This window comes from Ornithodoros turicata, chromosome 5 (assembly GCF_037126465.1).
Source record: "Ornithodoros turicata isolate Travis chromosome 5, ASM3712646v1, whole genome shotgun sequence".
Classification (NCBI taxonomy): Eukaryota; Metazoa; Arthropoda; class Arachnida; order Ixodida; family Argasidae; genus Ornithodoros; species Ornithodoros turicata.
Window position 1 is genome coordinate 23,986,308 of NC_088205.1, and position 22,158 is coordinate 24,008,465.

Sequence of the window (22,158 nt, forward strand, 5' to 3'; positions counted from 1 at the left end):
CTGTGATAGCACTACATGCCTTCTCCAGTGCTATACCGTTAATAATTGCACCATGAGAGCGTCTGTCTGTCGTCCCGCAACTTTCGTGACTTATACGCCGTTATTGTGCACGCTTTCAGCGCACTAAACTCCCACAGTGAACGCATTCACACAAAGGCGTATAGATTATGCCAAGCTTATGGGGGGGTTCTCAACGATAGTTGTTTAGAGTACGTTGACGAAGAGAATTTGAAGAGGACTCGAAAACTGGAACGTGCAACAACGGATACTGTCATTCTGACTGAACTTTATTCAACACACATGAGAGAATAATTGTCGACCCATAAGTCTCGTCCTGTTTGGTTTCTTGTTCTCAGCACAGTTTCGTATCACAGCTGCTCCCAAGGCTTTGCAAAAAAAAAAAAAAGAGAGAGAGAGAGGATCGTATGCCGGAGTTTCTGTGTCTACCACTTCTTGTAGGCTCTGTAAAAACGGAATAGATTCGTGAGACAGGAAAATAGGTACAAATATATTAGAAAGTTTTCGTTGGTTTTGATATAGAAATTATTCGTTCCTATCCGTAGTTGGTAAAATTGTAGGATTACTCGTTACAGTTTTATAAAGTAATACGTCACATTGGTCATAATGTAACGTGAAGTGCATTCGTACTTTACGTCCTTACACATTACCGGTGGCAGTAATTACAGTCGAGAAACGAAAGCAGTATATGCATAATCTAATCTAAATGAGCGACCACACATAAGATTATCTGCCAGCGTAGAATGAGTTCAATGTTCAAAGACTCCACTTTGACTTTGTCCTCCTTGGAGATTTTCGTTGCCTCTAGAAGGTACGATTCGTAACTATATACTGACTTTAAACAACGCCTGAATTTTCGACCTAATAATGAGCAATATCCTTGACGCATTACTCCTCCAAAAATGTAATGCATTGGTAATGGTGACCGTGATGAGATAAAGGAAAAAAATGGAATGTAAGGCATTAGTATAATTCATTAGGAACATTTTTCTCCTCATTTCTGGTCCTATATCCGAGCAGAACGCCCCTTCAAGAGGGACTGGAATTTTGACAACAATGTGACATGGGGAGCATTACATGTACAAAGTGCACGGTCCCTCTCATGGACATGAGAAATTTCACCGCATTCAACATTTCACGTTGAAATAGAAAATGTATGCCTTGCTGTATCAAGTTGGGTATACGTTAATTGGTACGAAGATCCGCGCGCTACAAATCAGCGAAGAGGGCGATATCATCTCCTAAATGACCGTTGATTCTGAGCATGTTATACTGCGAAGTTCCGTTCTCGGAGGGTACGGTTAGCACATCTCGTGCAGGACGACAGCGTCGCCCTCGCGAAGGCGTCTCAGGTTCACATATATCGAAGAGAAACTGAGTTTCGTGCCGTGCATCGGTAATACACTGTTAAAACAGTGTATAAGTTGTCTTCAACATGGCGATCACCATCTCCGTTCTAACACGCACCAAATAAGGCACGTAATTGCATGCAGGATTGACATGAGAGCCCAAATTACGCCAAGCGCTCAAGCTCGGCTGCCGTCGCTTCTTTTGAGAAGAGCAGCCGCCATCGTGTGTCACATACTCTGCACAACGGGGAATGTATCTAATCTTTTTTGATTCTGTCGTCTGCTCGGTCGTCTCGAAACGGTCGAATTGTGACGTCAACACTAGAAATAGCGGCGAAAATAGCATCAGAACCTGCGAAGTAAATGTAACTCACTTTTTGCCGAATCCTCCACCGTAGCCTCCTCCAAAGCCTCCGCCATATCCTCCTCCTCCATATCCGCCACGCCCTCCACCGTAACCACCCATTCCTCCACGATAACCACCGCCGTAACCACCAAGACCACCGCCGAGCCCTCCGCCAGAGCCTCCGAGACCTCCACCGTAGCCACCCAGCCCTCCGCCAGAGCCTCCGAGACCTCCACCGTAGCCACCTAGGCCTCCGCCAGAGCCTCCAAGACCTCCACCGTAGCCACCTAGACCTCCGCCAGAACCTCCAAGACCTCCACCGTAGCCACCTAGCCCTCCGCCAGAGCCTCCGAGACCTCCACCGTAGCCACCTAGCCCACCGCCAGAGCCTCCGAGGCCTCCACCATAACCTCTTCCGTATCCACCATAGCCTCCGCCTCCAGTTGCTCCGTATCCGCCATAACCTCCAGAGCCTCCGGAGCCTCCTCTCAGGAAGCCAGCCGTGGCAAAGCTGACAAGCCCAGCGCACAGGCAGACGCAAAGGATGTTACTGGAAACTTGCATATTGTTCCTTGCTTCTGCAAAAATATTCAACAACTGCTATATTTTTCGACGTAGAATTTGAGCCTTTCTGATAGTTTATGTGAGTGACGCTTAAGAAATTTCATGTAACATTTTACGATTAAATTATTTTTTACGATTTTTACGTACGATTACGTACGATTTTTCATCGTTAATTAATGAAGTGTATAATTTAATGAGTAAAATTAGATAACTTAACTTAAAGTCGCCTAAAACCTCGCGGACCTCTCTGATAGAGAGGGCCCCCGTAAAATGTTTATACGCTTGTACGCTGCAAATAGCAAAGCTTTCGCAGACTTTATTGCTATGCCATACTACTGAAGATTTACGTGGAATTCGATTTATATTATGTACTATAGTATACAGCACACAGAAATACCCAAGGCAGCGTTCATGAAAACCAAACGCTGTGTAGGCGAGTTCTTCTGCCTCATATTTCATTCAACATCTCTCGAGAAAACGTGGTAAGTTGGTCATTGTTAAAATTCTGTCAAATTGTTAAAAACTCTTGCTGAAAGTACGAAATTAAGTTGGAGCAAGTGACAGTAATCGTCTACGCGATTGTGATATAGTGTGTGAGACCACGTCTTACTACGAACTCCACCAGTGCTCACCTACCCACGTTATCTGTAAGGTCACCAAAATTTTGTGTCCAGCACGAAATTAATCCAGCAAATTTACCAGCATTTTCCAGCTTTACCCTGCGACACGTGCAGCATGTAGCCCCACAATTGTGTGCGGACTCATCATATACGTATAAATATGCTCCCAATTAATTCTGTCCAGAAACTTTCTTTTTTTCTTCCGTAAGGCTTAAGAACTGAAAAGTTCGAAATACAATCGGCTCGACAGTCTTGGCTACACTTGCCAAACACAAGAGAGGAAATCGCCTACTGCCTTTCACGACTGCATCTCGCTATCACCCAAACCTTCACAACAGAGAGAAAATCTGAACTCACCACAAGCGGAGCTGCCTATACCGTTTCTGTAACAGTGGTGACCACGCTCTGAGATTCTCCTCTTTAAATACTCCTTTCGGTCCACACCTATAGCCCTGGAAATCAGCCCTGGAGTACGTTGCAGGTTTGGTTATGTCAAGGACACGAACTCCGGGATCACCCCCTCACATATATGAGCTATCCCTGCTGAGAAAACCCACCCGTCCTTGGTTACTCGTGCTTCTGTTTCTTCTTTCTGCATCTTCGTGTTTCTTCTTGCGGGAGGCGTTGGTCAGATCCGTCTTTGTTCGTGCACAATTGACGAGTCAGTCAATGATGGACTATCGGATAGCATTTTTAGCAGTGATCTCGCGTAATCGTGCAGGGGGAATTACCGGATCATTGCGGAACGGCTTAGGGAAACCGTTCTTGGGCAATAAATCTTTTGTGATGCGGTGGTAAGTACGGAAGGCCTGTAAACGTTAGGTGCATATGCATTGTTGCAATTTCCGTAAGGGAGGGGACTGTCGGATCAGTTGAACACAATGGAGAACGTTGAAAGCACCAACACATACGTGGTCATTTCATTGAAGGAAACTACGTATTGTTTTAAGATTCCAAATAAGGAATTTATGACTATACACTACACGACTTAAAACAATAACGCGAGCACCTGATTATGTGCCTTAAAAATGCTATGAAGGTCTTAATATACAGCACAAATTATAGACGTTGGCAGCACTGATTTTGAAAAGGTTAACACAAACGTCGAGAACAAAAAACAACGAAACAAAAACGAATCCCGTCACATTCATACCGCTCTTAATTTTATAAGAATTTTCTTTTCTCAAAAAGTACTGAGCGAGCATTTACGAAATTTGTAACTCACGCCGGTGTACATTCTCCTGCGTACTTGCGCCGTTTTTTATTCAAATGGTGCTGTAGCTCGGACGTTTCTTTAGCAGAAAGAGATGGCCGTCGTTCCATCCTTCTCAACGTCATGCTTACTTATTATATTATTAATATTTTGTCATTATTTCCGTGCTCCAGTCATGGGGAATATCATGCGGCTGAGCCAAAATATATATTCTGTAGCATACGGCAGGGCTGTCTGTGTCGTCTGCTATGTGCACAGTCTGCCATCCTTGGTATTCTAGCGCCGTGCGTCAATCTAAGACGTGTCGCAACTTCCACCCCATTAGAAGTTTTTTGCTTCTTCTTCTCCCACTAGAATATTCCGAGAGGATGTCGCCCGTGTGAATACACGGTTAGTGGCCTCGTACCAGTGCGCAACTGGCGTTCCTTCCACATCTGTGCTTGCAAGAGTTGACCCAATACCTTTCGTCAGGATTCAATGAATGCGACCCTTTGTCGCTTTTACTGCTCAGTTTCGTAACGGCTTGCGACAAGTGGAGCGATGTGGTTACTTCAAATCAGCTGGACCCTCAACTTCTCACTACGACGAAATTGCTTGATCAATTTGTGTTTTTTTTTTTTTAATTTAACCTTTATTTTCTTGTTCACTGAAATGGGGCTGGTGAAACAGCTGCACAGAGCAGCTTGACATGGTTCATTGTCAAATCAAGCTCACCAACGTCACCACTGTTCTTTGTGGGGTAGCAGAATTCGCTTGCGCGAATTCAACCTCCCTTTGTTATTTAACCTAGCACAACAACAACAACAACACTGCGCCCTTTCCAGTGGAAAATGTAGTAGTACTCGGTCCCTACTGTGGGTAAAGACGATATTTGGGCCTGTTGGTACGACTACGGAATCATAATACAAAAAAAAAGCACTAACAATATGACGAACGCGAAGTTTGTTAGCGGTATTGTTATAGCGTGTTTTTGTATTATAATCCACTGTGAGGCTCACTACTATAATTTTTCCGGTTACCGGGGTTATAGATCGCTTGTCGTGATGCAAAACACCAATCATTATCGTTAAAATCAAGTGACGTTGTTGCTGTCTCAGCATCCAATTTAAAAAAAAAGCCAGCTGTTTCTTTCCCTCTGTATCTTTCTACGCGTTTTTGAAGGGAGGGGCAACGGCAACAGGATTCAGTTTGCTCGGGAGTTTATACTCTACGCAACCCTCAATGTTACGTCACATTTTACTTTTTTGTGTAACTAATACAGCAGTAACTCAGTCTCCCAAAAGGGGTTGCTTAACCTTCCTTCGCTAGACGGCATGATTATAGCAATTACCGCAATTGCAGGTAGGGACCATACCACAGTATTCTTTTTTTTACCGAGCTATCTCATCAATATCTCTATATCTACCTGCCCATCAGCACGATCAACTGAAGCACAACACTTAGACAACCTCTCCGCTTGAGTGCGATCGCCAATACTTCACGTTTTAACACGTGGTTATGATATAATGGATCTGACTGGCCATGACTCCGTGGCCGGCAAATGAAATTCGAAAGTAAGTTCATGGCCAAACTGCATTATTCGGTAGTATAGGGGTGCATTTAGCTCATTTTCTGACTTAATAGTGCAAGTACCTCGATGCCACGGATAGTTCCATTATCTAATCAATCCATTGGTAACGTGGATTTCAAGAAGGACCCACAAAGTGTGGGGGGGGGGGGGGGGGGGGGGATCTTGGTGGCACACCCTGGGCGTCCGCCGAGGTACCGGATATGAATACGCTGTTCGCCATTTCGTTCTGTTTAGCTTTTTTTTGGGGGGGGGAGGTAGGGGTGGCATCTCAAAAGCTGCTAAGTGTAATCTTGCATGTAACGTCTACACACCACTTACAGTCGAATACAACTCTAGCCTCGAAATTTATCCATTCATTTGCTGCACGTACGATCTTGCTGTTAAATGTGTTCACGTGTCGGCATCGGCAACGTCGAGGGAGCGCCATCAAGTTGTCGCCTGCAGCAGCGTTACATGATTATCAAACACCATAGACATCAGAGAAGCCCAGACCTCTGGTAAGAGATATGTATCGCAGCTTGTTTGTTGTCTTAATTTTATGTATATGCTCGCTTGTCATAGTAAAATATTCCAGCTGTTAACCGGATTGCTGGCTCCTCACTTTCCAGCGTACTGGTGTCCAAAACTACCCGCTGTTGTCATTTACCCGGCTTTTCTAATTGAGTCGCCCTGGACTGATAACGACAGCGTGATACCCAGTCAACAGAGGTGGGGAGTAATGCATTACAAAGTAATGCATTAGCGGTAATGCATTACTTTTGAGTAATGAGTAATGGTAATGAATTACATTTTGCCAGCAAGTAATGAGTAATAGTAATGCATTACATTTCGACTAAGTAATGCAGGGTGGCATTACTCATTACTTTTGTCAAATGTTCATTGCGCCATGTGAAGATTGGGAACACATCCAGGTTTTTTCAACCCGCCTTTAACAATGAACTCAGGGCAACAAAGAAAGAGAAGGGCCCAGCCTGGGGAATTCTACAAGAGTTCAACAGTCGGCGGTGTGTGTCACAAGTGTCCATGATGGTATCACCGATTTTCTCCTGTACGCATTTGGAGTAAAGGAAAATCAACGAAATAGAAACATAGCCTCTATTAGGGTAACAAGTGACAATTGCACTAGTGATTCGCTGTTTTGGTATGGTACTGTGTTAGTTTCTCTTGTGCTGTCAGAGGTCGTTTTTCTGCAAGGACATAATTTTAGGGCTGGGCATAGCGAAAAGGCATCATGGAGCCGGCGGGTGAAGACTTGTCCCGTTCGTAGGTCGAATTTAGTGCGTATATAGAGCCAGTTAGTTGCGATGGGAGACATTTTACGGTTCGGTGCAAGCTATAAGGATCGCAGCCTAGAATCGCTAGATGGGTTCCCGAAAATGAAGAGACTGTTTGTGCAGTTCAACACGGAAATTCAGTCATTCGGTTCCGCTGAGCGAGTGTTCAGTACGGCAAAAGATGTCCTGTCGCCGAAGCGGGCAAGGCTAGCGGACGAAAACTTTGAGCGTTAACTCCTACTATGCTGCAGTAAATCTTATCAATAGTTTTTGCCTATCAGCCTCGCTTCTGTCGGGATTTAGTAGCACCGATTTGGGGGATACTCAGGTGGCTATTGCCTATAAGAAAAAAAGCAAGGAAAACTTATGCATAGCATCTTTGAGGCTTATGCCCTAAAATGTAAATGTAATGCCAGAGTAATGCCATTACTTCGTTAAAGTAATGACATTACTAATGCATTACTAAGATCGAAAAAGTAATGAGGAGTGTAATGCATTAGTTTTTTATACAAGTAATGAGTAATGGTAATGCATTACAAAATAAAAGTAATTTCCCCACCTCTGCCAGTCAAAGAGCTGGGTGTCACAGGGACACATTCTTGCTGAGCTCCAGACCACCCCAAGAAAGTCTGGTTCCTTCGCAGAAGGCTTGCGGATCAGACGATATTCCCCAAGCAGCACAATGTACTGAAAGTCGGGTGCAATAGGGGTGGACGGGTAGGTGGAAGGCCTTGAACACGCTCGTGCAACTAAAGCGCATTGATAAGAAACATACCGTCCACCACTATTGCACTCGACTTTCAGTACATTGTGCTGCTTGGGTCGCTTCCTTCTTGGGTCGCGGCACGTGTACATACCGCGACGACGATTCCCGGGCACAAGTCTCCGAAGTTCCTTACACATTACTTGTCATAGAGGTCTAGGCACTGCGCAGAAGTAAAAAAAAGCCGGACGCACTGAACTCATACCAACTAGCCCACCACCAAGCGTCATTTAATTACAATACTTCTGCAATGGTATTTTAGATCTACTGTACAAATTTGCCTGGAGCACGTTTACAGTTTTTGTAGCAACCCTGTATAACGCCAGCATGAGCCCTCAAGGAAAATAATGATGATGATAATGATGATTATGTTTATGGTAGCACTTTTTTCGCTCCCCCACTGGAAAAATAGTTCCGACGCCACTGTGTCTCACAACGTTTTTTCTCAATCGCAAAAATGATGTCATACATCTGCGTTTTTGTCCGCGGAGAGTCACTGTTGCTTCATGCTAACGATGGCTTCATCACTTGACTGGAAAACCTACTGTCGATGATGATAAGGACGCTATAGTAGAGAAAAATGTGCACTGTGCGAAAGCACATGGTTAGAAATGTGTTAAAACGATGTCCCGATCCTCTTCCATTAGCTTAAAATGTTGTGCAGTCTGTCAATGGACAGACGGTCAACCATACGACGCTTTCACGACATCGAAAGGTCTTCACTGTAGATTGTAAAATAACCTGTAAAATAACAGGTACCTTCCGGCTCTGCGAAAGCGATCGCGTTATATCAGAATAGGCTGCGGATCTTCTCTCATAAGTTGAGCTCTCTGGTGAGGTTATGCTGCCACTTGCTTATACCCTCGTGTTGAAGAAATTGATTATGTGGCTAGTTTCAAGATATCGTATAATGCGCCTATAACAAATATGGGGGCGCAAATTTCGTACTTGCCCCCCCCCCCCCCCATGGGAAGAAAGCATATGTGGACGTCAGTCCTATATGTGAGGATCACGACTAATGGACCTGAAGAATTCGTCCCTTTGATGCAGCACATCCGCTACTCATCAGTGGATGTCGTTGTTGTTTTTACATAATGTTGTTATATCTTAAATTTATTTCTTCCTGTATATGATGTCATGGGAATCATGGTAGAAATGAGGCAGGTTGTTAGATTGATTAGCCAATAATTTACGGTTTGATAATAACACGAGCTTTTGATAATTTGAGCATGGATGCATTGAACGGGATAAAGGACAAATAGTAAATTTGCGTTTGCGATGGCCTGCTCTTTCCCAAAGATTCGTCTTCATCTATGCCTTGTATGCATTTTATATTACAAGGGTATTTGGGGGTCAATACGAGATAAATAAAATGCTATGCTCAGCGAGGCAATACAGCCCTTGTTGATTTGATCTGATTTATAAGAGAAAAAATGGAGACGTTAGTCTACGGTATATACGCCTCACTCCATTTCATTTCTCCGCTATCCTTCGAGAGTACTCTCGAAGCATCGCTTTTTGCACCTGTTTTTGTTCCACTGAGGATATAAATTGTAACACTGATAGCGAAACAATCCTCTCCCACTTCTATCTGGAATATTCTGGAACGACATAATTTACCGGCAGCGTCCTATTCACAAGGGGTGCAACAATGTTGAAACTGAGCTTTATGGCCTGCCTATAAAAGCTACGTGTGCTCCTGCTGCTTTCCATACTGGCTTTGGACTCGAGTAGCTTTCCCATCATCCGGCTACGTGGTTCAAGTCATGACTCAACCACGAGTACTGTTCCCACCCAAAGGAAAAACTATATTTCAGCCAGCACCATTCAGCGCTTTTGCGAATGACAGCGACTCAGAAGATGAAATACCGATAAACTTTGACAGATTCGCGATCAATGAGGAGATCGAAGACAGTATCAAGATCTGCAATAAGTCTCTTAAGCGCGCGCGTACTTCAAGTGGACTGCACTTCGATAATCCGGTAAGAAATACCTAAAGTTTCGGTTTATAGCTGTAGGATGGCAATTTTGTATGCACGGGACCTCCAATATGAGCCTCGTGCAGAAAATATCGGACGAACAGGAGCAACCATTTGTACACAGATAACATTCTGCAATTGTCACGTTACAAGGCATAGGGTTACAAAGTACAGTTATACAAAAATGGGGTTTGAAAATGTGGTAACCTCCTCCCACCTGCCTCCTTCCTGCCCTTAAGGTGGTTATGTTACAACAGAGTTTAGTATTGCACCATATTTAAGTGGTTTAACCTTAACACCTTTTTGGACTAACATACGTGACAGCACGTTACCACCTAAAGGGTATAAGTACTAAACTTTTTTTTCTCTCTCTCCTTGTTCTTTGTGCTGCATGGAACCGAATGCGGTGTCTTGAACTCTCCAGACCGCTGACTGGAATGCACTCTGGTTAAAGAATAACAAAAGCATTTTGCATGAGATGCTGATTTGCTGATATGAGATTGTCACATGTTTAACTTGTTTTGTCCGGGTCCTCAAATATCTCGTGACAGCCCATGCAAGAGCCACAGGGAGGAAGTTGATTGCAAACATTATACTGGCATTTTGATAAGTCGCGTAGCTTCGCAACTGTTGCGAAGAGCTTAAGCGGACTGCTAAGCAGTCCAATGAAATCCGCATGAATCTGCATCTGTTGAACACACGTCACAAACGGATCGAAAATACTACCTCGGAAACGAAAGCTGAAACGAAATACGCTTCCAAAACGGAAACAGCACCGAATTTACGGAGCGAAACGTAACGGTATAGAGTGACGGAGCGGAATTTACGATACGGAGCGAAAGTAGCCAGGAAACGAAAACGGGAACGGAAACGAAAAGTTTACTTTTTCGTGTACCAGAAACACGAGCTCAAACATTATGATTTTCAGTAACAAGCACAGACAGTACTGTTCTTATACATCATGTACACACAGCTTTGAATCGTGCAAAGTTTGACCATGAAACATTCGCATTCAACGTCACCAATGCTACCGACGTTGGAAATCTGGTAGCTGGCGAGGTGTATAGGTAACTGAAAATCCAAAATTGTTGACGCCGTGTGTAGATACGCACAAAAGCTCCCGGATGAATCGCCCTCAAGCATTGCTATATATATATATGCAGCCTAACATGACTAGGGTGACTGACCCAGTCACCTTGCGGTACCCATCGATGCTACCGATGTCAACAGGCACGTTACCAGGTTCTCCCAGAAGATTAATCCATCACCTCCTCTGGTAGCTGGTACTCTGACGTCATTGCTATGGAATGGGGACGTGTTCTCCAATGTTCTACATCTTCTACAGCAATTCACTCTTAGAAATGAACTTTACCGCATGGCACGCTCCTGGCCAACCATCGTCTCGAACGATATCGTTATCTGCCCTGATTTGTAGAAAACGGGAGGTGTACGCCTGTTTTGTGACAATTATGAACAGCATAAGTGTCACAAAAAAGGCGTACGCCTCCCGTTTTCTACAAATTAGGTCATATAACGATATCATTCCAGATTACGGTTGGCTAGGATCGTGCTATGCGGTGAAGTTCATTTTTAAGAGTAGGCCTGGCATACTGACGGACGTCCTCTTCGCCTAAGGTTCTTATGCAGAACGACTTTCAAAAACTCGCGGCCTCGTACGTTTTCTTCAAGAAACGGGCCTCGCGGAAAGACCACTCTAGCGCACCTCTCATCTACAGTGTGCCTCCGTCCCATCAGTATTAGTCATCCTGCCTATGCCTCCCTTTGAAATTGTCAGCTCTCCTCTCCCATCTTTTTCTTTTTTTTTTTTTTTTTTGCTATAGTCGTGACGATGCCCACTTGAGTGCCGCCAACAACGGCAAGCTACTACGACCCCCCCCCCCTCTCATTTTTAGGAGTGACCTGTTCTGCAATCTAGCGGATGATGTGAAGTTTACGTATCTGACAGACATTGCTGATCCTGTCTCAGAACCTTGTCATGTGCCTCTGGAAGTAGTCCGACACTGCACATACGCGCATGTTTTTTTTTTTTTGTTTTTGTTTTTTTTTGTATGAAAACAATATCCAGTCACTCAGAAACCGATCTCAATTGTGCATGCTTCCCTAGAATTAAAAAAAAGAGAGATATGATTCAAGCGCTGTGGACGAGTGAAATTGAATGTGAATTTTTTTCTGTATGTGTTATTTTCTCTCCATACATATTATTTGTATAGTGCTACACGCTGGCCGCGATACCAATAGTTTGTTTCCCTTTTTTAACCTTTCAGGACCTGAAAACGGAACTCCAGCTGAGCGGATTCAGCAAATATAGCAATAGTGTCTTCCTGGAGGTCTCTCCGTCCGGTTCTGAGGGCGAGTGAGTATCTAGTGAGCACTTACTGTGAACATCAAAACAAAAAGGGAACAGTTGATAAATACAAAATTTAACACATATTCCCTATCAACAACCCAAATATTATTGAACATGGATAGCAGTAAGTGCTTTTTAGAAGCCTTCAATTCTTCTCCAAATCTGCCCATAGTAAGTACATCAAATCCCGGTAGAGAACCCAAACCTTCAATTGTTCTAATGAAAAGCGAGATTTTAAAAATATCGACTCGAGCAAAGATTTCGCCTTGTTCGTCTTTTACATCATCCCTTCTTAACATCAATGCGCAATCACATTAACACTTTTGACTTCTTTCGCATTCCTGCACTTTAGTAGTAGTAGTAGTAGTAGTAGTAGTTTCATACTACTACTTCATTCATTTACGTTTCTCATACACTATTTTCTTTCTAATGAGATGAAAACTAGTAAAATTAGATAACTTAATTTAAAGTCGCCTAAAACGTCGCGGACCTCCCCGATAAACAGGGGCCCCGTAAAAGGTTTATACGCTTATACGAAGCAAATAGCAAAGCTTTCCGAGTCTTTATTGCTATGCCATAGATTTACGAGCAATTCCATTTATATTATGCGCTATACATACCGCGCACAGAAATACGCAAGGTAGCGTTTGATGAAAACCAAACGCGGTGTAGGCGAGTTCTTCTGCCTCATATTTCATCCAACGTCTCCTGAGAAAACGTGGTAAGTTGGCAGCTGTTAAAATTCTGTCGAATTGGTAAAAACTCTTGCTGTAAGTACGAACTTAAGCTCGAGCAAGTGACAGTAATCGACTAATCGTCTACGCGATTGTGATTCAGGGCTGGCGATAGGGGGGAGGGGGCGAGTAAGCCGACCGCCTTATAGGCCCCGCGCTTGCATAGGCCTAGCGGGGACACTGAAACAGGCCCCACACACCCCTAGCACCGGCCCTGGATATAGTGTGTGAGACCACGTTTTACTCCGAACTCCAACAGTGCTCACCCACCCACGCTGTCTGTAAAGGTCACCAAAATGTTGTGTCCAGCACGAAAATAATCCAGCGAATTATCCAATGACATTGTCCGCAGTTCTATACCCTGCGGCACGTGCAGCATGTATTGCAGCACTATTTTCTTTCTCCGCGTAGGTCCACGAACGCGATTACCCTGAGTCAGGAGAAAAAACCCGTCCTCGTGATCCAGTTCAAGACACCCGCCAGACCACAGCAGCGAGGACTCGACGAGCCCGGTCCCTACTACTCCGAGCCCCAGAAGTACACACTGCATGTTGCTAAGACAGGAGGGAAGACAGTCTCCGTCCCTGAGGACGTCCTTAAGCTCGAGCCTAACCATCACTATGCCTTCCGCATTCGCTGGAGCACCAAGGTCACTAAGGTACGCAATGGACCTCTCCCTGTTTGTAAACAAATGACGTCTTAGTGTTCGACAGCGCCACCAATTTGGTAGAGTTGAACTACGCTCGAAGCTAGAGGCGAACAAGGTCGCGCCCGAAAGCCACGGTTTTGAGGGGATTACGATGGTCCCTGAAAGGGACGCGGCCTTCGGTCCTACTTTTCTTCATAGGTGGGCATTTTCCTGCAGCCTCACTCATCCTCACCTCTCGGAGCACAGATTTTATTGGCCTCACTCACCCTCACCAAATGTTCCTCACCAGTGACTAAACCTCAGTCGCCCTCACCATCACATTCCATTTTATATTTTGCACTCACAAACCTCACCTCAGGGCATCGGGATCCCGAGAGGACTCACCATCCTCATCCTCACATGCCTTCACTTGATGAGGCTATTCACAACACTTATGGCCTCACGTATCTTCACCTCATGAGGGTCCTCATCTTCACGTGTCTTTACCTCATGAGGGCCCTCATGTCCTCACGGCGCCTCACGTGCTTTCGCCTAATGAGGACCCACATGGCCTCACGAGTCCTCATCCTCACGTGCCGTCACCTCATGAAGGCCCTCATTGGCCTCACGACCCCTCATCCTCACGAGCCCTCGCCCCTCGCCTCGTGAATACCCCATGGCCTGACATGTCTTCAAGTCAATAGGAGGCACGAGCGAACTTTCCGTCATGTTCACATGACACGTCGGCGTTGAACTATTGTGTCGGTAGTTGGTACTAACGATACTGCGCGGCATTAAACTGTTTATAGGGTTTCGTGCTGTGCTTGGATAAATTTGGTAAGAGTTGTTAATGTCACAGTGAGGTTTAACGTTAGTGTTTGGCATCAACAAAGAGGAGGCTGAACCCGTCACCTCATCCGTGAGCCCCTCACGAAAGGCTCACAAAGGGCCTTACGAACTCATCCGTGAGGCTCCTCACAGAATAAGTTGTACCCTCACGTACTGATGGCCTCACGACGACTGGCCTCATGAGGGCCCTCACGGTGGGCCTCATGAGGGACAATGCCTCACGACTGTCCTCGTGAGGAATGTTAATCGTGGTCTGGCCTCACTCACCCTCACCTCACCGTCGTGAGGTGAGGGTGAGGAGTCTTCATGAGGGTCCTCATGAGTTAGGACGCCCAGCTATCCTTTTCTTTCAGTAAGAGGCAGCGAACAAATCCCCATTCTTGGAACCCAGCCCTCCACTTCCGATTTGTTGCGGTTTCAGTCTGTCTTCTCGGGCAGAGGTCTATAGGAGGCAGCGGACAAGTGTCCATTCGTGGACCCTAGCCCTCCCCCCTTCCGATTTGTTTCGATTTCAGTCTGTCTACGATCGTTATGATGACGTTTCTCGAGCAGATGTCTATTTCACGTGCATATTTATCTACGGGTGGATGACATAAACATAGGAGATTCTGAATTATCGATAAGGTAGACGTTATATATATAACGTTGCGCCATATTTGAGGATAGGGCCGATCGACCAAGGAAGCGCGCGACAGGAGTTCAGTGGAGGTTCCCTACACAACACGGAGAGCGAAGACAGACAGTTGGAGGGTGCACACAACAGACGCTGCCTCGAGCCCAGTTTGAACGCCACAAGTAGTTCAGCCTGAGTTAAGTGTAGTCATCCGACTTCACATCAGTGCTTGGGCGACCACTCAGTTCATCCAACTCATGAGGACAACTGAGGACAACATGAGGACAACTCATGGCTTGGTATGAGTTCTATTGGTATGAGTTGTCAATGCGGGCATTTGTTTTATATAAATATATTCAAACTCAAACTCAGTTGTCCATCCTTTTTTTAAAAGCATTGGGTTACATCCCAGTACTTGTAGTGTACTGCAGCCCTAAACCAAGTCTCTCCGCAATCTCAAAATGTTCGGATATGTCCCAGTGCCACGCTAATGCCTGTGTGTGCGACGTCATAGTGAAATAGCCCAAGACGTACGAAATGTAATATGATTAGAGAGCTGCTTTCCGACAGCGTAAATAACGCTAGAACCGCATTGGAAGCTGGTTTGCAAAGCGAATGACACGTATATGACCATATACGTTCTTCTTCCTTTTGACAGATCTTGGTGAACTGCAAAGAAGTCGCTCGTGTCGACGATCCTCTAACAGAGCTGATGGAACCCTATGACCTTACCGTGACCGACAACATCTTCGTCAAGTCAGTACACGTTCCTTCGCGCTTCGTGGTATGTAGACCCTCGTTCGTGCAGGATAGATGGATGACGCTACGCAGAAAACAAAAAAAAAGGGGGGGGGTTGTTCCTACAGGCGGGGTCTTGTTGCCGTAGATATCTAAATCGCACTTGCTTACTAGATTACTACTATTCGTGACTACGTGTGACTACGTGACTACTACTACGTTTGATGTACGTGTCATGTCTGATACGTGCATCCGTCTGTACGAATATGCCACATAAAAGCATGCAGTCCTTGATCCCGTAGCTGGACTGGACTGCATCCAAAGGCATTTTATTAATGTGTTAGCACTAGGAGTGTCAAAATGGAAAAAAAAAGAAAATGCCCGATCCTGGCAGCTCCACTACACACATGTGACTGCACCCTATACCGGGCATCGACGTTGTTCACCATCAAAGCTCGTCTCATGATTTTTTTTTTTTTTTGCACGAAATCCCTGTGCATTGAAAGCTGTTGTTAGAGCAGCGGTGTTACATTGATTGCTAGGTCGCGCTCAACGAGCTAGACTCCCGCCCCCTATCTCACAAAATTGCTTGGTCCCTGGCCACATCCAGCGCACCAACGCTCTGCCGTCAAGGCTCTCTTCGATCCTTATTGTGAAAGGGCTCATTATTTCATTCTCCGCATCACCACCAGCAATAGGGTAGAGTATCGCTCCCGGCGATGAAACTCTCCAGGCATCATCCCGTAATAAAGTTGTTGTTGTTGTTTGTTACACCTTTTGCATTTGCGTTATTCGAGGAAACCCAACTGCAATTACTTTACCAAATACTCATTTGCAATTTTCTCGGTTTGGGGTTCTTTGAAGTGTCCCCTTATTGCATACGGAGGTTCAATTGCTGTCTCGTAATACGATCGGGAGAGCTGATTTTAGTAGCCAATGAATTTAGTTATTGAAAGATGCTTGCGGCATCCTTTCCTGTGAGCGCTTCTGGGTGTTTTGCGCAAAGCATTCTGAGAATGGCATATCATATGCAAACGCATCCGTTATGTATTCATCTTTAAAGTAAACCAATACTAATCTGGCATCGTTGCAGCCAACATCAGTCAAAGTTCCGTTCAAAGGAAACATGCAGGTTGGTGACAGGATCAACGTCTTCGGTGAACAGCGGCAGGTCAACGACGAAGAACAAAAGGGGTAAGTAGCAAGCACCAGCTATCATTTCTGTGTTAAATTGATTTGTTGTGGTCACGAAAATTTAAGAGGTGGGACGCCAGCATGTTCCAGCACTTGCAGTCTCCAGCGATTTCTAGCCAGCTCGGCCACCAGTTACCTGCTTCATACGGATTGATTTTGCGAACTTTTACCTCTGCACATGCACAGCTTCTGAAAGCAAAAGCTATCGCTGCTTTCTGCAAAGCAGAACACTGCGATAGCTGATGGCTGACGCCCTCGGCTGTCAAAAACGATCGAAGCTGATTAGCAAAGCTGATTGGCGTACATGAGGACACCGCGGTTTCGGGCTTTCATTGCTGCAATAATGAGTGCTCTCAAAGACTTGCTGCTCTAACGAGTTCATGGCGGTACTACAACAATGATAAAGACACCCTATGTTGTGTCCTTGTTATAGTTTCGTCATGATACTCGTTAGAAATCAACCAACTCATCGGCCAAGCAGCTCTGTTGAACTTGTAAGCTACCCATAGATGTCGTCATGGAAGGACTTCAACAAAAAATCATACTGAGAAAGATCTCAGATCAGCCGACGGCGGGAATACTCGGACGATTCCTTCCCGATCAACTCATGTCAAACCAAGGCAGCCTTCCGAGAACATTCCCTGTGAGACCTACGGCCAGTCCTGCCCTGGACGCATTCTCACGTCTCAGGTCACTTACCTGGCTGGGTCAGTCTGCGGAGTGGACGGATCGCGATGCCTTGCATGGGTTTGCGACTTTCAGAATAATTGTTTATAAGCCACCGCTTCGCGCTGTAAGAGCAAAATTATTGCGATGCTTTCGAACAAACTATTTCAGGTTACTGACACTCGGCGACGTCGTGGTGCCCTACGACGAAGACAACAAGAGAGGCAAGACCCGCATCATCATACAACGCTTCAAAAAAAGCCTGGTAGCCTACAACAACGGAAAGGCTGTGGTCACGAGCCGAACACCCGAGAAGCTGAACACAGACGCCAACCTCCTCATCCACGGCTCCCTGACGCCCACAGGAATTTGGATCGTGAGTGCTACTGACGCGTTTCTTCCATCGGCAAACCTCATGAAATAATCGCGCGATCGTGGACGGAGGTGCATGTCGAGGCCGTCGAATTCAACGTCTTCCACCTCTAAAATCATTACACAGGACGTGCGTCTTCGAGAAAATTCTCACACACGAAATCTTTTAACGCAAGTCTCTACACTCTGAAAACAGAATTTCATCTATATTATACGCTGAAGGGCGATCATTGCACACAATGATACCCTTGTCACTCTGGATTTGTGAAAACTATGGGATGTGCGCCTTCTTGTGATAACTAACGTAATTGAATAAGTGTTAGAGAAAGGCGTACGGATTCCGGTTTAATCACAACGAGGGAGAGAACCATGCCATTCGAGATTATCGATGACTTTAGAAACGCGTATTGCTGTGAAGCTTTACTATAAGAGTGTAGCCATGTTACAAGGCATCCGGTGCAAGAGCATCTCAGACGTCATACTGGAGGCTGATTTCGTTGTGAAATGTTTGCGTACCCTTTTCCAACGCCTGGTGTCGTGTGTGGGATGCAATAGGATTGTTTGCGCAGCTGACTGTTCCGGTATAAAGTGGTGTGGTTGCAAAGGTTTTGTTGGTTTTAGACTTTTTCTTTCTGTGTTTCTCAAACAATTCGTGCGATTTCTTTTCCGATGTACGACAGCAACTAAAGTTCTGGACCATATACTAACACGTTGCGTCTGCAAACTTAATCCAATATTGGCATCAAAGGTCGCTAACATTTACCGATCACCAGCTTAGTATTGAGGTACCGCTACAGTTTTAGTATATCGTACGCTGTCGCCTTTGCGTATGTAAAGCATAGTGTGGTGGTTCTGCACAATGATCTCTTTATGTATCGCGCGTGCGCAGAACCACCAACCCTATCCCTTGCGTACGCAAATGCGATAGCGTACGATATACTAAAACTTATTGATTTCAAATTTCCGCAATAGACCTCTCCTTGTTTGTAAACAAATGACGTCATAGTGTTCGACAGCGCCATGAGTTTGGTAGAGTTGAACTACGCTCGAAGCTAGAGACGACAAAGGCCGCGTCCGAAAGCCACGGTCTTGAGGGGATTACGATAATCCCTGAAAGGGACGCGACCTTCGGTCCTACTTTTCTTTCAATAGGAGGCAACGAACAAGTGTCCATTCGTGGAACCCAGGCCTCCCATTCCGATTCGTTTCGGTTTCAGTCTGTCTACCAACGTCATGATGACGTTTCTCGGGTAGAGGTTTATTCACTTGCCAGGGAATACCTGCAAGACGCATTTAATTTCTGTCTCCAGTCTGTTTATCGAAATGCAGTGAAAACCAGAGTCCACGGAAGCAGTAAAAACATATTTTACTTCAGCGCTACAAAGCTGGAGCCGGAGAAGTGCAATACACGTTAAGCAACAGTAAAAGTCATTCGTGTAACAGACGCTTGTGAAAATACGCTGAATCTTGCAGACACGAATTGGAGGCCGGTGAATTGAAGATGCGTGGAAGATCTGCTGCTCCTGACCCTGAACCGTCCCCGGACATGAGTGTTTTACTTCCTTCTTTTCTCTTTTTTTTTTCTGAACAACGTATGGCCAATAAAAGCCATGTGCATGACAATCTTGCCTGAAGCTTTCTTCCAACATTTTCACGGTGTGTACAGGTCTAGGCAGCTGGAAGGAGCTGTGACACAGGGGCGTATCTTTGCCGGAGCGCGTAGTGGGAGAGGGTATTTACAAACACAAGGCAGAAGTTGTCTAGGGTTCCCAGCGTCACCGGCGCCACGTCTTGTCACTCAATGAGAAAAAATGACAGTCTTGAAATTTGGAGAAGAAAGGCATAATCCCAGCGGAAGCCGGATGCGTTATTAACAAGTGTACTATGTGTATTAAAAGAGTACTATGTGTTATCTCTTATCACTCTGTGGGCTTGGCTTACACCCTCCTTTCGTCGGACTGACAAAGATTGCGCTCGAAAAGTCGTCGAGCGCTATGCTCTGGGTGCTCCGAAAAGCATGCTGATCCGCTTCCTTTTTTCCCGGTGGGATAGCTCAACACCCCTAAATTACCATTAATTTAAGTAAATTCGTCACGTCCTTCACATTGGGGGGGGGGGGGTTAAAAGTGAGCTTTACTTGGCAAATTTCTGAGTTCAGTTCTCAAAAATGTACACAATAAAACTTACGACGTTACGTGATGCATTCACATCAGGTGGTGGCAAAAACCTTAAAAACACATGCCTTTGACCGTTCTAGGTAGCCTAGTTTTGTTATTATAATTCAACGGCACGTTTCTGTGACACCCTGTAGAGCGGTGCTACTAGTGTAGCGCCGCTACCCCAGCGGCATGGCCGAGCGGGTTAGGGCGTCCCTCTCGTTGGTGTTACCAAGGTCGTGCTGAAGACTGGGAGGTGGTGCGTTTGAATGCTACCACCGGCTGTGCTGTCTGAGGTTTTCCCTGGGTTTTCTGAAGACTTTCCAGACGAATGTCAGCGCAGTTCCCCCTGTAGTCTGCCCAGGACGCATACTAACCTCCTGTCCCCCACTCCTTCCTGCTGTCCTCTCTCCATCTGCCCACGTCAGGATGTCAAAGACAACAGGACCGAGGGACCGACGTATCCCCAAGTTGGCCACACACTGGAGCGCGGGTCTTGAGTCTGTAAAGACAACCCAGGACTGAGCTGGGCTGGCTGATATGTTTTTGCATAGCAAAGAGAATGGCGTAGAGCTCGGCACACGTAGATGATGTTCTGTGAAAAATATGGTGACCACAAGAGACTGACTGAGATGGAATGACAAATGCCGAGGACGAGCCATCCCGAGTAGATGACCAGTCAGTGAAACCCGACGTTGACACTGTGTACCTGTCATTCATCATGCCCAGGGTAAGCTTCTTGGCGACATACGGGGCTGTATCCATTTTCCTTCCATGCAGGCCAGGAACAGTTAGGCAGGCGCCTGGGGTTGACAGTGACCACGGAGGGGAACTGGGAGCCACTGCCTTCACCACGAAAAGCGGAAGCTAGGCTTCAGCTGAGCAATCACCGGGCGGACCTTGTAGTGCCTGCGTCTCAACATCTTCTATACGAGAGGGTGTCGCCGATGATGGGATAAAAAGCGGAGGAAAAGTTGGCAGGTTTCACCGTTAGCGAAGAACGTCCAGCGGCGTCTCCTTCGCTACAGCAATAACTGCTTGGGTCTCTGCTGCTCGGGGGACACCAAGGCACACACAAGGGCTGCGCGCCAGGAGGCACTGCAACCTATGGTCTGAAGATGTCGGGAGGCCATTAAGCACCGGCAAACTATACGGGAGAGACCCTCCAACCAAAGCCCTGTGGACGGCCAACAGAGAGCTCGTGTCACTGCCCCATCTCATGCCTGTCAAGCGACGGATCACCGCGAGCCAACGGTGGATCTTGATCTCTAAGCTTGCAATATGAATGCTGAATTTTCTGTAGTACGAGGGGTGTTCAAGTCAAACCGGGACTTTTCATTTTTCGCAAAAGTAAAATGAACTTACAGATGAGAAATTAGTTTTATGTTTCAACGTAATCTCCAGCTGCACCAATGCACTTGTCCCACCGTTTCACGTGCGCTTGGATGGCAGCAGCGTAGAAATCCTCACCGGCGCGTAGCAGCCATGATCGGACCGCATTCTTGACCTCGTCGTCGCAGCTGAAGTGGCGGCCCCCAAGAAACGCCTTCAGTGGCCCGAAGAGATGGAAATCGCCGGGTGCGAGGTCTGGACTGTAAGGGGGATGTGGCAGCAACCCCCAGCTAAGTTCCTGTAAGGTGCGTGTCGTGAGATGCGCGGTATGCGGGCGTGCATTGTCCTGTAGGAGGAGGAGTCCTTTGGTGATGAAGCCCGGCCGCTTTTGCTTCAGCGCCTTACGCTCATCCCTGATAACCTGGCAGTAATATGCGCTATTGATGGTGGTACTACCACTGGGCAGAAAATCAACATGAAGAACACCAGCCTTGTCCCAGAAAACCGTGGCCATAACCTTACCCGCAGACGGGGTGCTTCGGAACTTCTTGGGGGCTGGCGAGCCCGTAGGCTTCCACTGTTTTGATGCGCGTTTAGACTCAGGAGTGAAATGGTGCACCCACGTTTCATCGCACAGCATCAAAAGCTGCTAAGTGTAATCTTGCATGTAACGTCTACACACCACTTACGGTCGAATACAACTCTACCCTCGAAATTTATCCATTCATTTGCTGCACATACGATCTTGCTGTTAAATGCCGCGGGACCAACGGACACAGTTCGGCGCACCGCAGTACAGTCAAGTTATCGCG

General features: G+C 46.0%; 2 protein-coding genes across 2 annotated transcripts; one reads left to right on the forward strand and one right to left on the reverse strand.

The window, feature by feature from the left end:
- Positions 1-266: 266 nt before the first annotated feature.
- On the reverse strand, positions 267-3,293 carry LOC135395391 (acanthoscurrin-2-like). The gene is made up of 3 exons (XM_064626617.1): positions 3,255-3,293; positions 1,742-2,291; positions 267-462 (listed from the first exon to the last, which is right to left on the reverse strand). The coding sequence occupies exons 2-3, from the start codon at positions 2,275-2,277 to the stop codon at positions 444-446; spliced, it is 555 nt and encodes a 184-aa protein (XP_064482687.1). The 5' UTR covers positions 2,278-2,291; positions 3,255-3,293; the 3' UTR covers positions 267-443.
- Positions 3,294-9,416: 6,123 nt separating this feature from the next.
- LOC135395392 (uncharacterized) lies at positions 9,417-19,476 on the forward strand. Its single transcript, XM_064626618.1, has 7 exons — positions 9,417-9,699; positions 11,982-12,070; positions 13,210-13,456; positions 15,547-15,672; positions 16,720-16,820; positions 17,658-17,862; positions 19,332-19,476. The coding sequence occupies exons 1-7, from the start codon at positions 9,484-9,486 to the stop codon at positions 19,350-19,352; spliced, it is 1,005 nt and encodes a 334-aa protein (XP_064482688.1). The 5' UTR covers positions 9,417-9,483; the 3' UTR covers positions 19,353-19,476.
- The last annotated feature ends 2,682 nt before the right edge of the window (positions 19,477-22,158 follow it).

Coding starts and splice junctions, on each gene's coding strand:
- LOC135395391 (XM_064626617.1), bottom strand. CDS start 2,277: ATGCAAGTTTCCAGTAACATCCTTTGCGTCTGCCTGTGCGCTGGGCTT.
- LOC135395392 (XM_064626618.1), top strand. CDS start 9,484: ATGACTCAACCACGAGTACTGTTCCCACCCAAAGGAAAAACTATATTT. Junction 9,700..11,981: donor GACTGCACTTCGATAATCCG/GTAAGAAATACC, acceptor TTAACCTTTCAG/GACCTGAAAACGGAACTCCA. Junction 12,071..13,209: donor CCGTCCGGTTCTGAGGGCGA/GTGAGTATCTAG, acceptor TTCTCCGCGTAG/GTCCACGAACGCGATTACCC.